Source organism: Quercus robur, chromosome 8 (genome assembly GCF_932294415.1).
Source record: "Quercus robur chromosome 8, dhQueRobu3.1, whole genome shotgun sequence".
In the NCBI taxonomy this organism is placed as follows: Eukaryota; Viridiplantae; Streptophyta; class Magnoliopsida; order Fagales; family Fagaceae; genus Quercus; species Quercus robur.
The window spans coordinates 36191092-36208416 of record NC_065541.1 but is presented as its reverse complement, the minus strand read 5'-3'; the positions used below and the strand labels follow the sequence as shown (position 1 = coordinate 36208416).

At 37.4% G+C, this 17325-nt stretch overlaps 1 protein-coding gene across 3 annotated transcripts; it reads right to left on the bottom strand.

Moving 5' to 3' along the window:
• Positions 1–1139: 1139 nt before the first annotated feature.
• LOC126695360 (glutamate receptor 3.4-like) lies at positions 1140–6978 on the bottom strand. Of its 3 annotated transcripts, none has more exons than XM_050392070.1 (7): positions 6676–6978; positions 6032–6386; positions 4236–5575; positions 3733–4010; positions 3147–3178; positions 2612–3021; positions 1140–1875 (listed from the first exon to the last, which is right to left on the bottom strand). In XM_050392070.1, exons 2-7 carry the CDS (start codon positions 6306–6308, stop codon positions 1423–1425), a joined length of 2790 nt encoding a protein of 929 aa, XP_050248027.1. In that variant the 5' UTR covers positions 6309–6386; positions 6676–6978; the 3' UTR covers positions 1140–1422. The 3 variants fall into 3 exon arrangements, with proteins under 3 accessions (XP_050248027.1, XP_050248026.1, XP_050248028.1); XM_050392069.1 differs by having other exon boundaries at positions 6762–6978; XM_050392071.1 differs by lacking the exon at positions 6676–6978 and having other exon boundaries at positions 4236–5625; positions 6032–6175.
• Positions 6979–17325: the final 10347 nt, after the last annotated feature.

The window sequence follows — 17325 nt, the reverse complement described above, 5'->3', positions numbered from 1 at the left end:
TACACATTGCTGTGTATAAAAAATTTTCATTAACCAAGTCCAGCTATAGGTCACAACAGATTACTATGTTGGAGAAAACTTGGATTTTATCCATGTATTGTCCTCATATTCAGAAAATTACCAATTTCAATCAATTTTGTTAAAAAGTGCACACTTTATTGCTACCTAAATTGGCTCTCCAACACCGTGTGAGATTATTGCATGCAGGCCTCTTAGGGGAATCTGAAGCAGTGGTCTGAGCTTAATTTTAGGTTAAAGAATTTGGCTAACCGGGAAATTCATGGTAGTAAATGAAAGTTTGCTCTGATCGAATAAGAACCAAAAACAAAGGGTGTTATAATAGTAAAAAAATTCATTACAAACAAGTTGTCCACCTGTTTGAATACCATGAACTTTATAATTTTATTGCCCACTTACATGACATGGCATAAGCTGTTAAAGAATAAAGACATTTTTAAGAGCTGAAATGAAATGACCCAAATGGGATCCATTTTTTGGAATTAAGATTTAAGAACAACATTCTAGAAATTGCCATATACGTAAATACCAACACAGCAGGTGATTTAGTCGCCAGGCCTTGGGCCAAACAAGACTTTATTTTTGGGTTTGAGTCTCTTAATCCCCACTAATGATGCATTGGTGCACAATTCTCTTTGTGTTGCCCTAGATGCATAGAAATTGACACCCTTCCCTCTTATGCTTTTTAGTTTACCAAAATGAAAAATAATATATATATATATATATATATATAGGACAAAACTTAAGTATAGTATTTAGGTGTTGTTACTTAACTTCTTTTCTTAAGATTCTACCATGTGAATTTTTCCTCATAAGTAGTCACATGGCTCAATCTTAAGTGAGGAACGTAAGGAATAACGCTTAAAGTAGTATTGTACCTAAGTTTATATATATATAAATATATATATATTTATATATATATCCTTCAAAGAGAATGCGTAAGTCCGAATAAATGGGAGCCACAAACACAATAATTATGCACATCAATCTTTTCTTTTAGCTTAGTGCACATCAGTCAATTTTGGGACAGGACAAAAGATCAAACCACACAATCCCACAATAATGCTAGGCAACTTAAGAGGTTGAAATAGAAAGCTCAACGGCAAACAAATATTCTCACATTTCCAAAGAACTTTTCTTTTCTTCCATTAAGATTATAAATGATAAAAAGCTATCTACTTGAATAGTTCGATTCCTTCAATGAAGTAACGGTACAAATATCATGGTATACTACAAAATGGTACAGCTTACTAAGATTCTCTCAGCGTATTCTATAGACTATGTAAACAACATCATTCTAGCTGCCTAACTTTTGGTATCAGAGGGAAAAACAAACATATTAGTATAGATGAAGATGCATTGATTGAAGCATTAGAAAACCCACCAGCCAAAGAACATATTTCCTTAAGAGGGTGAATTGGATTGCCCATCTGAGCTATGGCTAGCTTGTCGTTTTTTATCACTGCTCTTCTGCTTAAGAATCTCCTTGATCTCTGCTTCTCTCCTATCTACAAACCCCATCAAGTCTTTGAAGCTTGATGTTCGCATTGTGCGTCTAGACCTTGGAGGATCAATCTCAACATCCCCTTCGACAGCCTCCGGGCTAAATCTGCGGTATTGACAAATGACTCTACAGAAGAATATAGTAAGCGCAATGAAGCATGCAATGCCACAAATAAGGAACAGGCCCCAGAAGCTCATCAGAGAAAGTTGGTTTGAATCAACTTGGCTAATTTGCATTGAGCACTCACTACGTGTCAGCCATTTATTATGGATCTTTTGAAGATCACCATTCTCTGAGAGCTGAAGAATGGCAGTTGATAAGTCAACTGCAAGAGGAGAGTCCCTTTGGAATGCCTGAGACAAGGGAATTGAACATTAGAAAGATATTGGAAAATTGTACACGTCTCCTGAATTTCTATCTTAACAAATAAGAGATCCTGAAATCAAATCTAGAGTTTTGATTAAGTAAAAGATTAGAACAGCAAACCAAGAGGGAGCTAGGTAGTTTAACATGGTGTTCAGCCAGTGCCAGCCAAAAAAAAACGAAATGAGGTGTTATCAAATTTTGTCCATTTTTTCCTTGGCATTAGTAATTTTTACTTATAATATTATAAGTGCCTTGATTGATCAAAATACATTAGAAAGAAATTAACAAGTATTGAACTTAAAACAAAAATCAAATACAGAAACAGCATAAATAAGTACTGAAAAAATAAAAAGAACCAAGTCATCTAATGATTGCATAATAAATCAGAATATTTTACATAAAACATGTAGATCTTTGCTACAGAAGAAGGAATAGAAGGATCCTAATAGGAGGTGTAGAATTGTATGACACTTTTTCTTGATTAGAGTGGCAATTTTCAATGTAATTCAATTAAAAGTCTGGAGCTAGAAATTTCAGTTTCCAACTCCTGCATATGACTTAAAATCTAGATCACAGTTAGCATAAGGCAAGCAAACTTGTACCATTCTATAAATGCCTCATTTCATATCAGTATTCATGATTTTGAATCTAGCTACCAGAAGTCTGCAGTAACCAGCAAGCAAGGAACATTCAGGCTTAGAAAAAATAAAAGTTGATACTTACAAATCCCCATCCACTTTTGGTAAACTCTGACCCCACAGTCCTGAATTTGCAATTGGTGCTGGACAAGAAGAGTTCAATATAAGGAAGCTCATCAACAATGGCAGCTACACCACCACCGTTTGGTCCACGTTGCAGGGCAATAGCATATTCAGCGTGGCTTTTCAACTTAACAAGCCTGCTTGCTGCTATGTTGAGCTCATCAATGAGATAGTTCCATGCAAATGACCCATCTTGTATTCCAATTGGTTCAGTACTTGATATCAAGGTGTCAATTCCTCCAATTCGAGATGTTAGCTGCTGCACTGTGAGGATTGATGTTAAACTAGCTGTGTAGCTTGAATTTATTATTAACACAACAAATAGCCATATGATCAGCACCAATCGTCCAAGAGTGCTCACAGTGTTCTCCCCTGTGACAGACCCAAGCAGCAATAGGATGTTAGGAGTTTCAAGTATGGACTCCCAATCAACACTAGAAGGATTATGTCAAACAATTAATCTCAAAATCACAAGAGATTAGGAATGAAATACATACTGTGTGAGAAAAACATTGTTGAGAAACTAAACCTGCAAGGTGAAAGGCAAAGCACACATATTAAAGAACTGCAAAAACATCTGTGCAAGGTAGGAGCATGCTTAGGCAGGATTGTAAGCTGTGCATATATGTAAGAGCATAGGAGCCAAGAACCTTGTGACTCAATGGCACTGTCTGGTTCTTTTCACGGGAAACTTGGGTTCCACATTCCCACCGTTGCCAGCCAAAGGCAAAGTGCATAGGAAAAGGTAATATTCATCTGTTTACTTTATAATAGTCTATTAGCATCCTTAAAACTAGTAAACCAATATATAGCCTCATGATTATCTCTGCTCTACCATACAAAAAAAGGAATATGTCATGATCTTCAAGAGGGAAAGGGGGCGGGAGTGTGTGCAATATTTTGAATGTTTATATCTCATGTGTAATTTAGTAATTTCGAAGTCACCAAAGCAACAGTCAGGTCCACTGCCGAGGGAATTTGACATCAATTTCAAAAGTCACATCCCGTAGCTTTGTATAAATTAGAGGGCTTTCAACTATAGCAACAAAGAAACGAAACATTCAATGAATTGAACATACTAACCAAAAAATTGTAATAAGTTGTTGACTTGGTGGACCACGGAACTCATGATTAATCCGATGCTCAAGAATCCAAACAACAGCTCCAACAAGAAGAAAGAAGCCCCCAGTGACACACCACATTTCAACAGTAAATGGCTTCAGGAAAGCCCAAGGACTTGACTTTAACTCTTTGACAGGAGCAACGACGACAAGTCCTGATTCCATGTAAGGCTGAGTGAAATCCACAATCTTTGTTCTATTGGTAACAATTGTAATGTCCCCAACAGCTGCATCAAACTTCTGAAAAAGGAAGAAAATATGCCGAGATAATTATTATGATTTAAACACCACGTCTCATCAAATTATTAGATAATCTAATTCAGAAGTTCATCAAAAGGAATAACTCAAAGAGATTCACAAGTTAGCATCCGTATTATAGCTAGTTATATTCCTAACCAAACCAAACATAACTATTCTGAAAAACAGCCAAAAAATTAAAGGTACAAATAAGAGCCAAATACTCACATTTGCTGCAACCGAGTTCACAAGATCGTCATAAACAGGATTTCTTTTGCCATCTCCATATAAGATATATGTGCGTGGGACAGCATAAGGCAACAAGTTTATAGCAGCTTCAAAGACATCAATACAGTAACCTTTCACCCCTGAAGGGCCACTGTCTTTGGCCACAAATTCTTTGTAAATTACTCGGTTTGGCACTGCTATTCGCAGTGGCTTCCCATTGTTAGGGAATACCCATCCCCGAGGTGTTGCTGTAGTTTCACCAGGCCATATAACACTGTAGAGATGTTGATTACTGGTGGAAGTATTCGCGGTCTTAGAATGTAAGATCTCTGGAGAAATGATTGAGAGCTGAGAATAATTTGACCAATAACCAATCCTACGAGATCCAGTCCCACCAATGTTCAGAATATCATATGCTGGATCAACTAAATTTTTGTCTATATCAAATTGAATCCGACCACTTACACCAGTGAAGTTCGTCCCTAAAATTGTCTGGAGAAATTGTTGGCCTCCATCAAAAATACGGAGTGACGTTAAATGCAGTGAGCTTCCATTTGTGTCATGCAACCTTGGATCGTTAGAGAAAGATATAGTTCCACCTTCTTTCAAATAAGCATCAAGAGCACGGGCTGCTAACCAAACAGAATCATATGCATAGAGAGCATAAGAATTGAAGCTTGCACTAGATTTATTTTTTAGGCCGCTCCATCTAGACATAAATTTTTTTTTAAGATCAGTATCTGGGGTGTGATGGCGAAGAGCAATGACCCCTTGTAAGAGATTCATTGTGTCAGTGTCAACTGGTTCTGATGAATCCAGGTTGGAAGGAAGCCAATCTGTTGCAATCCAAACGTAGCTACTGGTCATCATCCCAAGTGATTTAGCCTCAGAAAATATATTCAAACCAGTGTCAGGATTTACGTGCACGACATACACACGAGATTCCATGAGGTTTACTTTAACCAACAAGTCGTTAATTGTAGTATTGGGGGCTTTAGGAGTGAATGGAGCTTTGTAAGAGATCTTGGCTCGTTTTTTTGACAGGGCATCACCCAATATTGAAATTCCACTTCTTCCATAATCATCATCTACAAAGATGGCAATTACCTCCCTCCAGCCATAATATTCAACCAAATCAGCAATTGCATACATTTGGAAATAGTCACTCTGTGTAGTGCGGAGGAAATATGGGTATTGCAGTGCAGCAAGACTGGGGTCTGTTGCTGCAAATGACAGAAGTGGCACATGGAGTTCATTAACAACATGGGAGACGACATGAGCTATACCGGAGGATTGTGGCCCAATTGCAACAACCACATCGTCTTCCATCAGCTGCAAAGCTACATTGTTAAGGACACCCCTGTCAAACTTCTGTATTTTTTCCCCCAATCTTCAAGAGAAAGCACACAAAAGAAGTAGTATCATACATATAATCCTAGCTAGTTCTTATCTTACTTAAGACTCCATTTAAGAAAGGTGCTGATATCATACATATAATCCGAGATACGCTTCATATCAAGCAACTGAAGTATATATAAGAAAAAACTAACTGAACTTTGAACACAATAGTACTCTCATCCTAGATTATACCATTCACAGGTTATGTGCTAGGTGAAAGAGGGCAGCAAATCTAAAACTGAAATTGAAAAAGAAAATGGAAACTAATTTGATAAATAAGAGACCCCAAATTCAAAGGCAAAAGATCCCCTTCTAAATTTATAAAATCAATGACCACAGCTAAAAGAGAAAGATTCGATTCCATAGCCTAAGAAACAAAAGCTTGTGGAAATAAATACCTTCCACAGTTCCAAGAAATCCACTGCAATTCGTATCGTGTAATATGAGGTTCAATTTTGTTTCTGGAAGAACACCTGAATCAGAATTGACATCTTCGACTGCAGCAATAATCGCTGGTCTTGCTGACCTTCCGATAACCGAATTTAATGTAAATAGAGCTCCAATATTCACAACATTCGGTTTTGCAGAAGAAGAAACGCTGGTATTCCCAGTCCTACCCAATACATTCATAGGCACCCACATACAAAAAATCACTAAAAATAGTGTCCTTTTCATGACTATATGGCCAGGCCTACAAATCAAGAGGTTCTATTTGTTCAGCTCAGGTCAGCATGAGTTCAAGATGATAAATACCTGTCAACACGGTCAGCATGAAAATATGATTACCACAAAGAGCTTGTGATTACAGAGTTAGAAGAATCAAAATAAAGAAATTTATATAATTTTTCCATTCACACAATTCAACTACTACAGGGAATCTACAACACTTAGTAAGATTCAGCACCAGATAACATACAAAAATCCTATATGTGCAAAGATTGCCAATATTTTATAATATGCCCATTAATGTACTTTCATTAACAAACCAAGAAAAACTCAATATGAAGATAATAAATTATTTGTGAACAAATATTAGACTTACATGCATGGACAGAAAAAATATATCAAAAGAGAGGCATGTAAGAAGTTGGGTGAAGATATTTATAAAAAAAGTTGGGCAAAGATTACATTTTGAGATTCCCTGAACTCCAAACTTGGACAAAGCTTTGGATTCCACATAAACATTTATGGTGAAGGACACGGTACAGCCTCACATACCACAGAAGCAAAGACAGCCTCAAAGCTCTTAACAAACAGTCCAGCAAGTTCAACTGTTCAAGTAAAGAATCTCTCTCTCTCTCTCTCTCTCTCTGGGTCTTTTTCTACTACTACTTCTATTTGCCTTTTACCTTTTCAAGACTCCAAGGAGTTCTTAACAATTTTTTTATCTTTCACAAGTTGCTATATTTTATAGTTTACACTTTACACTATGAGTCAGCAAAAAAACCAGAAAAAAAATAGATACTATATTTTATAATAGTTCCTGGACAAAAGATGTTTACATTATAATGCAATATATTAATGGCTGTGATGAATCCAAGTAAGCCACAGAGATGGGAAACCTGTGGTACTTGGCCTCACACCTCATTTTACTATTGTCAATTAATCACTGTATTTAAAGACTAGGGCGGTCAAGAGAGAGTGTAATTCAGCTGCTCACGCTACTACTAAGCTCTCCTTTAGACATGGCAAAACGGGTCAGAATTTTCTGACCCGACCCGACCCGACCCGAAAAATACCCGACCTGAACCCGATTTTTTTGACCCGAAGCAAAAACGGGTTGACCCGTGACCCGACCCGTGTTTTGTGCGGGTCAACCCGACCCGACCCGCGACCCGACCCGAACCCGAACCATTTTTTTAAAACTTTTTTTTTTGGGTAAAAAAAGTAGTGAAATTAAGACAATATTGGTTTAATTGTTTATTGTGAGTTATAAGGAAACAATTGATATATTTACATAACTGCATGCAAATTAATTGAAAAATAAATGGTTGAGCATTCTGTAATGAGTAAAGATTTTTAGATATCAAATAACAAAGTACATGCCAAGATAATCTGGTTACAGTAAAGTTAAAAACAGATTTAAAATTGTAGATATGTGTGAGACACATTCACGAGTGTGAAAATAGTAAAGTCAAAGTATCAAATTAGCATAAATTATGAATGCTTAGATCTATTTTTTAACAATTTATATTCAAAATAAACGGCTTTTTAAAATAAATTATGATATTTCCTAGAGTTTGTGCTGCTTAACAATGATATGATCTTCATAAAAGAGACTAGGTATAAATAAGTAAGCAATCAAACTTTAATGTATATCTCAAATTGAAATAGAGTGTCAACCACAATTGATAATAGATTATAAAATTAATTTTTAAAATTGTAACTTTCTTATATGTTTTTATTCTTTATCAAATGAGTTATCCAATAAGTCATTTGTAATTTTTTTTTTTTGGAATGTTGATATTGTGTAAAAATAAAACTTGTATATTTGTTTTACTTATCTTTGTGTTGTTTTGTTTTAGATAGCAATGTTAGGATTTGTATAATTTTAAAATTATTGAATAAATATTAATAAGTTTAACTGAGTTTATTCTTGATATAAGTAGTGAATGCAAAATAATGCATTTTACATCAAGTAATATGTTGCATAACTATCCAAATGGCAAATACATATTGTTTTCTTTATAAAAAAAATAAAAAATAAAAAAAAATAAAAAATAAAAAATTTCATGTGAAAAATACGGGTCAACCCGACCCAACCCGACCCGACCCGAACCCGATTGACCCGAACCCGATTTCAACCCGCTTAAAATGACCCGTTTTTGACCCGTGACCCGTTTGACCCGTGACCCGATTGACCCGACCCGAACCCGACCCGACCCGCCCGTTTTGCCATGTCTACTCTCCTTTCATCTTCTAGGTCCTTTTGTTTCAATAAACTCAGTCTTCCAGATGTCTTAAGGACAATTTGTGAGGTTGACTGTAGTGCCTCCACTTCTTTTTGATTTATATATATATATATTGAAGTTTATCAAAAAAAAAAAAAAAGACTAGGGCGGTCCCTCCCAGTGTGGAAAAGTGGGTCCCGGTGTTTCGCAACAATTGTTTTTTGATAGGCGCAACAATTGTTAAACGTGAAACATGTGGGTTCTGTGCCATATATTACCATATGATTTTTTTTCCCTCTTCTCAAGTGAAACATACAGTAAATCAGTAAGCTCTTTACCCAATAATTGATTCATTTCACACGTAACTTAAATGGATAATGTTAATTTCATTAAAAAAAAGATAATGTTAATGTGATTTTTTTTTTCTCGGTGTGAAATGGTTAGAAATATTATATATTATTCATGTTGTTCGACCCAGCTCCCCTGGAAAAATTTGGTAAGAAAAGTTTAGGATCATAAAAATTTTCACAATTTCTTATCATAATTATAATTTGACAGAATGTAATTGATGAAAAAAAAAATAGTGAATTTATATAAAAGTGATAATAAACAATTCATAATTTGTCACGTTAGAATTGTAACATCAAAATTGTAGAAGAATTTGTGGTTTTAAAACCAGTCAATCCGATAATTTCAAATACGTCAAAGACTCCTAATTTGTTAAATTTTTTTTTTTAAATGTTAGATTTTAATTCATAAGAAGTAGCATCCAATTCCAATCCAATAGTGTGTGAAAATTCCCACAAGAAGTCATAAAATCACAGCCAAGTTGATTCTCTCAAAAAAAAAACAAAAAGGCAAATTTTAAGCAACTATGCTCAAATTGTAAAAATTCTCCTACGAATTAGCAAAATATCTTTATCCACCAACGAGAAACAGTGAAACCACGTTGCAATCTCACATGTCGTATCTTATATTATATGCCAGCCCAACGTATAAGATACATTCCCCACGACCTTCAATCTTTATGACTTGCATGGTCCATAAAGATGGCAAAATATCTCCTAGCTTAAAATAAGTCACCATCAATGAGAAACTGTGGAACCCACGTGTTAATCTCACATATATTTTATATGGATTTTACTAATGTGACCCTAAAGGTATACAATAATTAATTATTTTTATAAATATTTTCTCAAATCTGAAAAAATATTTTTATAAATAAATGAGTTAATGTGTGTTCTAAGAACACATATTAACCAAACCTATTTTATATACTTTCTCACTCCCAAACAACTCACCGTACGGTAAATTGTGGTCAAAATTGTATGAAATGATACGTTCCTAACATTTCTCTCCCAGTCCCAGCCACCATCAATGTTACGCTGACATTGACATAAACAACAACCATTTATTGGAAAAAACAACGACAACCACCACAGTTGGGACGTCATTATATTCTAGATTCGTGATCAGAATATCTTTAGCAATTTGCGACTTCGATTGCAGTACGAGTCAATACAGATTTTGATTGAGCCTAAATTTGCACCAAAGAAAATGGAATAGAAAATGAATTTATTAGTAGAGCACGTGATCCAAAATGGAGTTTAGGTAAAGTGAGTGAAAATATTTTTTGATAATCAGTGAGAGTGAAAATATATATCTACCATTCACTTCCAAACATATTCCTTTTAATTCAATATTTTGACTTTGAATTTAGTATCTACCAATAGATAAACAAAATCATTTAGTTATGAACTCATAGATATTATCCTTCTTATTTTACTCAATCTCTTAATATTTTTTTTATGTGAGCTTAAACTTTTTTGATAGGATAAAATTAATGATAGAATATATATATATATATATATAAAATATAAATAAAGAGAGAGAAAGAGAGAATAACGTTCTTGATTCCTTGATAAAAATTTATTACTTATTCAAATTAGAATCTGTTTCGTAATGATTATTCTTTATCATTAGATCAAGATACCAATTAGTTTTTTTTTTTTTTTTTTGGTTGTGTAAATGAGGCTTGAACTTCAAACTCAAAACTCTTATTTAACAACAATAGATTTTACCAGTTAAACTAACTAGAATCTATGAGTTGGATTAGATTGAGTTTAAGTTTTTTAAATAATTACAATATACTGCTAATCTAGCAGCTCAAATCATTTCCCCCTATATCCAATGCATTTTGTGCATAAAGAAGTGTCAATTAAGGTACAAGGCTAGTGACGAGTTTAGGCTTTTTAGATAACTAGTCGGAAACTCATGCAATGCATGGGAAAACTTTGCCTAAAAGTATGTTGGTCTCAAACTGAAACAATAAACTTGGTTTTGATCTTCACTATTTATATTAATAGGAATTGAGTAAGTAGGAAAAACTTAAAAGAGAATTCATAGAAATGAACATCTAAATAAACATAGATTTGCTTTAATAAGTAAAATAATTACATATTGTTAGCCGCAATATATATATATATATATATATGTAGGGACACGAATCTCTAGCGGCCCAGCGACGATGCTGGGCTCGCCTACAGAAAATCCCTTACAATAACATTTGTAGAGAGTGGGCTTGAAAGGCTAGAGTTGGGTCACGGGGCGTTAGTACAGGCCGGACTTTAGATGAGCCAAGACAGGAAAAGACTGTAGTCTGGATATTCAGGCCTTACACCTTCGTAACTTGAGGGATTTGGCTCCTCGGATCATGTCCGAGGAGCGCTAAAGTTTTCTCCGGTTACCCGTCGATGGGTTCTCCATGGTGGAGCGCATATGCTATCCGGGCATTCTCATTCCTAGAGTTTTTTCCCAGAAGTGAAATGTGGATCCTTTTCCTTATTAGTTTACCTTTCCTTTTATACTAGCCTACGTTTGTTGTCCTTCGTCCACGTGTAGGGTCGATCTTTCCGGGACAGATATCTGTCCCATCAATCTAATTCCGAAATTGTTGGAGATGATCAATAAAGCCTAAAAATCCGGCTCTGTTGGGTGCAGTGTCATATCAGTGAAGGGTATTAAGGACAACTGCCCCAAGATATTTTCTGATCTCTCAAGCTAGCTTGTATTCCACTCTAATCCGGGAGACTTTGGGTCTGCCGAGGACTAAGCTGTCCTCGGCGGTATCTTCGGGCCACCTTGGGCTTCCTATTTTTGGACTTGGGCCCTGGCCTCTTTTAGTTTGGGGCCTGTGGACTCCCCATAAGCGAGCGAGCCGGGCCCCTAAACTATTGGGCCACACAATAGCCCCTCAAAACCCTGCTGTCCAACGTCTTGGTTGGAAAGGTGGGTTTTGGTAATACCGAGCCTTTATTGCGGCTCATTTAATTCAGCCATTGACCAACGTGGGCGACTCTTCGCCTTCCCGAGGAATGCGCCGGTCTACAGGACGTTTCCCTCAATTGACGCGCGATGCATTTATGCCGTTTGGTTATCCGAAGCGCGCCTTCAATGTCTTCCTTTTACGAGACCTCCCAGATCTAACGGTTACTGATGGCGTGAGGAACGAAACGGATGTACATTGATCTGCAGGTTTCCTTGGGGATTAGAACGTGTTAGGCACCCTCGTCTTCCTCCCCTATATAAAGAGAGATGACAAAAAATGATTCTCTCATATTCGAACCCTTCAGGCTCTTCCCCGAGTTTACTTCTTTCCTCTGGTTATACCCTATCCAATAATACATCCACCATAGCAGTCAGCCATGAATAAACCCTTCCTTTCCCAGAAACGCCATGTCCTAACAAAACTTGAGATGGCTCGGTCGGGGTAAGGATGGCGGAGACTCAAGATTTGCCTCCCCCCTCTTTTAGCCAAAATCCGAAACAGGGACTCGTCACATCCCACTTCCGGTGTGACTGAGTCGAAAACCTCCCTTGTCATCTCCATCCGCTCTCTCATGAGCATACCTAATATGGCTCCCCTTTTCCCTCTTTTGCTCCTTTTACTTTCTTTTCATTGCTTCCCTCTTCTTCTCCTCCTTCCTGCTCATGTCTTTCATCTTCTTTTTCCTTTGCACTCCTCAGCGACAAGAGCTTGCTGAAGTGCTTCCATGTGTTCTAATTCTTCTTCCTTCCCCTTCTCTCTTTCTATACAAAGTTCTTCTTCTGATATGAACAGTACTGAGGCAGAGATTTTAGAGAGACTTTGAAGGCGAGTTTAAAGGACACCTGGCGGTTTACTTATCTGTATTACGGATGTTATTACTGCTTCAACAGTTCATTTTTTGTATAGGCTTGCTTAAGCCCTTCCTTGTACGTTGTAATAATTTTTTATATTAATAAAAGTTATTGTTATTCTATTTCACATGTTCTGTTTATATGTTCTAATAAATTTGCAAGTTCTGCTCGGCACAGTAGTATAGCATTTGAACCAATGACAACTAAGGCCAAAATACTTGCTAATAAAAAGACGCCATAATGACTTTAACAAAATTATTATTCGACATAACAATCCGACCAGTGAGGAACGAGACTTACCTTAAAATTAATCGCGATGGGGATTAAGTGCTTGATAAGGTGCAAGAAGTAATTATCCGAGGACATGTCACCCTTTCAATGAGCAATTTCTTTAGGCTAACGATCATCAGTTCGTTTCGCCATCTTCTTAACACACTGGCCTTAACCTTTTCTAGTATTTAAGCCGAGAAACCTCTCCATCCGAGTAGTTGATTTCCCAAAAGGCCTGAGTCCGAGGACTTCGCACAGCCAGGGTTTTGTTTAGGACCTATACTTTTTCTTTTAGGTGCTCGGTTTCCCCATAGGCTTGAGTCCGAGGGTCATGCAAGTCCTAGGTTCTGTCCAAGACTTATAAGATATCTTTTTTATGTTCCTGGTTTCCCTCTAGGCTTGAGTCCGAGGACCATGCAAGTCCTAGGTTCTGTCCAAGACTTATAAGATATCTTTTTCGTACTTGGTTTTCCCATAGGCTTGAGTCCGAGGACCATGCAAGTCCTAGGTTCTGCCCAAAACTCTTTGAGTTCAGATTCTCCCTTTCATAAGGCATTTCCCAAGGCGCCGAGCAGGGGTTGTCCTCGGCCACGGCCATTGCTCGGCGTGGGCCACAGTACCTGGGCCTTCACGCAAAGCGGGCCTGGGCCGCGAATCCACTTAGCCCATGAATTAAGAGATATTTCTGCAACCTCTGGCCACGCGGTACTCTCTGATGTCACAGTGACCGAGGTGCGCCTTTACGAGGCTCTTTAATCTTGTGGTTGCAGTTGATGTTGGAAGTTGAGCCAGAACTGTTTTGTCTGTAGCGTTCCTTGGGACGCCGCATGAGTTGACTGCCATCACCTTGTCTTTTCAAATAAATGGGAGGGGGAGAAAGTTGCTTTATATATGCATAAATCCTTCAGTTTTCTCCCACATCACAGCTTCCATATCCGGAGCTCTCCTCCCTTAGCATAACATGTTTAAGGCAAGGGTTGGGAAGAAAGAACTTTCTCCGCCGCTGATACGCCGTGCCTTCATGAGACTCAGCATAGTACGGTATGGGCACAGGAAGCATAAGTTCAGGAGAGTACTCCATTTCGTCCTGGGGGGTAAGGGGTCTCTCCCTCTTTCAGTCAAAATCCGAAGCAGGTTCTGTTCATGCCAGAATTTTGGTATGTCAGAAGAAAGATTTTCCGCCATCAGCGCCTCTGCTTTGCGGCAGGCGTATATTTAGAGAAAGACCTTCAACCTCCAACTCCCTGCACCGTTCCTTCAACGGTGTCAGGCTCAAGTTGGGTCTCTTTTGCTGTTTGAGTTGTGGGCATGTGAAAGCATTGAGGAAGAACAAGGTCTTGGAGCTGTAGCCAACCTCTCCTCTGATCTACTTCCTCAGCTTCATTTTATTCTCTTGTATTTTCCTTTCTTCTTGGTTATGTAGTGAGCTTCGACACAAACTGATTCCTGCTTTTTCATTGTACGCTGTACTATTTCTTTGTTTTAGTAAGAATGGAAATTTCTTTACTTGTTTTGAACACTATTTCTTTGACAACACTATTTCGTGAATGGGTGTGCCCTATGTGTGCGTTTCTTCAAGAATATTTAGAGCAAAATAGCTTGAAACATAATTTAACTAACTCCAATTTACCAATACTACCAGGCATTATATCGATAATTCATAATAAATCAAACTTAAGAAACTAACCGGGATATCAGTTGGATATTCTGTGATAAGCGCGTGAATATCGTCCAAGGCTGATGATCTCTAAACAATCCATCTGAGCAATCGACTGGGATATAGGGAACTCCGATGATACTTTTGTGTACTTGGTTCCCCCACAGACTTGGGTCCGAGGACCATGCAAGGCCTTGGTTCTGTCCAAAACTTGTAAGATTTCTTGTTTGTACTTGGTTTCCCCATAGGCTTGGGTCCGAGGACCATGCAAGGCCTTGGTTCTGTCCAAAACTTGTAAGATTTCTTGTTTGTACTTGGTTTCCCCATAGGCTTGGGTCCGAGGACCATGCAAGGCCTTGGTTCTGTCCAAAACTTGTAAGATTTCTTTTTAAGTAGTCTTTTCTCTATAGTTATGTTATTTATTTTTTTCGAAGGTTAGCCCATGGGCCAAGGAGGGGAGAGTTGGCCTGAGGCCGGAAGCCCCTGGAGCTGCCCGCGCCGTTAGCGGTGCAAGGCGTAGCCCCTAGCAGAAGTTTATGGCGGAGCAACAACCGCACGTCGCCGGAGATGAGGAAGACTCGTGAATCTCTGCTTGCTAGAGAGCTGACTTATGCGCCACTCGCGCCAACGCGCAAGCCTTCCCACAGACGGCGCCAATTGTAGGGACACGAATCTCTAGCGGCCCAGCGACGATGCTGGGCTCGCCTACAGAAAATCCCTTACAATAACATTTGTAGAGAGTGGGCTTGAAAGGCTAGAGTTGGGTCACGGGGCGTTAGTACAGGCCGGACTTTAGATGAGCCAAGACAGGAAAAGACTGTAGTCTGGATATTCAGGCCTTACACCTTCGTAACTTGAGGGATTTGGCTCCTCGGATCATGTCCGAGGAGCGCTAAAGTTTTCTCTGGTTACTCGTCGATGGGTTCTCCATGGTGGAGCGCATATGCTATCCGGGCATTCTCATTCCTGGAGTTTTTTCCCGGAAGTGAAATGGAGATCATTTTCCTTATTAGTTTACCTTTCCTTTTATACTAGCCTACGTTTGTTGTCCCTCGTCCACGTGTAGGGTCGATCTTTCCGGGACAGATATCTGTCCCATCAATCTAATCCCGAAATTGTTGGAGATGATCAATAAAGCCTAAAAATCCGGCTCTGTTGGGTGTAGTGTCATATCAGTGAAGGGTATTAAGGACAACTGCCCCAAGATATTTTCTGATCTCTCAAGCTAGCTTGTATTCCACTCTAATCCGGGAGACTTTGGGTCTGCCGAGGACTAAGCTGTCCTCGGCGGTATCTTCGGGCCACCTTGGGCTTCCTATTTTTGGACTTGGGCCCTGGCCTCTTTTAGTTTGGGGCCTATGGACTCCCCATAAGCGAGCGAGCCGGGCCCCTAAACTATTGGGCCACACAATATATATATATATATATATATAGAGAGAGAGAGAGAGAGAGAGAGAGAGAGAGAGAGAGAGAGAGAGAGAGAGAGAGGGAGAGAGAGAGAGAGAATAACGTTCTTGATTACTTGATAAAAATTTATTACTTATTTATATTAATAGGAATTGAGTAAGTAGGAAAAACTTAAAAGAGAATTCATAGAAATGAACATCTAAATAAACATAGATTTGCTTTAATAAGTAAAATAATTACATATTGTTAGCCGCAATATATATATATATATATATAGAGAGAGAGAGAGAGAGAGAGAGAGAGAGAGAGAGAGAGAGAGAGAGAGAGAGAGAGAGAATAACGTTCTTGATTACTTGATAAAAATTTATTACTTATTCAAATTAGAATCTATTCCGTGATGATTACTCTTTATCATTAGGCGAAGATACCAATTATTATTATTATTATTATTTTGTGTAAATGAGGCTTGAACTTCAAACTCAAAACTCTTATTCAACAATAAGAGATTTTACCAATTAAACTAACTAGAATCTATGAGTTAGATTGAGTTGAGTTTAAGCCTTTTAAATAGTTATAATATGCTGCTAATCTAGTAGCTCGAATCATTTCCCCCTAGATCCCAAGCATTTTGTGTATAAAGAAGTGTCAATTAAGGTACAAGGCTAGTGACGAGTTTAGGCTTTTTAGATAACTAGTCGGAAACTCATGCGATGCACGGGAAAACTTTTCCTAAAAGTATGTTGGTCTCAAACTGAAACAATAAACTTGGTTTTTATAGGATTTCGATCTTCACTATTTACATTAATAGGAATTGAGTAAGTAGGAAAAACTTAAAGAGGATAGATAGAAATGAACATCTAAATAAACATAGATTTGCTTTAATAAGTAAAATAAGTACATATTGTTAGCCACAATATATATATAAATATATATATATATATATATATTTATATATATATAAGCAATATAAATTAGGAACTAACAATAAAAAAAAAAGCAATACATATATAATTAAATAACTAAATAGAGTAACATTTACAGTAAAAAGATCACATATGGCATACTATTGCTCATGGATTTGATTAAATGAATAATTTTGCCAATAAAAATTTTGCTTTAAGCTAGACCATGTAAATACAATAGAAAAACTTAAATAAATAAAAAAAAAATAAAAAAAAATAAAAACAATTTGGTGTGCATCTAACTAAAAATTTTATGTAGTCCTATCATATGGGATACCAAAATTATTTTTGCATCATAGATTATATGCCAAATATTTGTGGTTAGA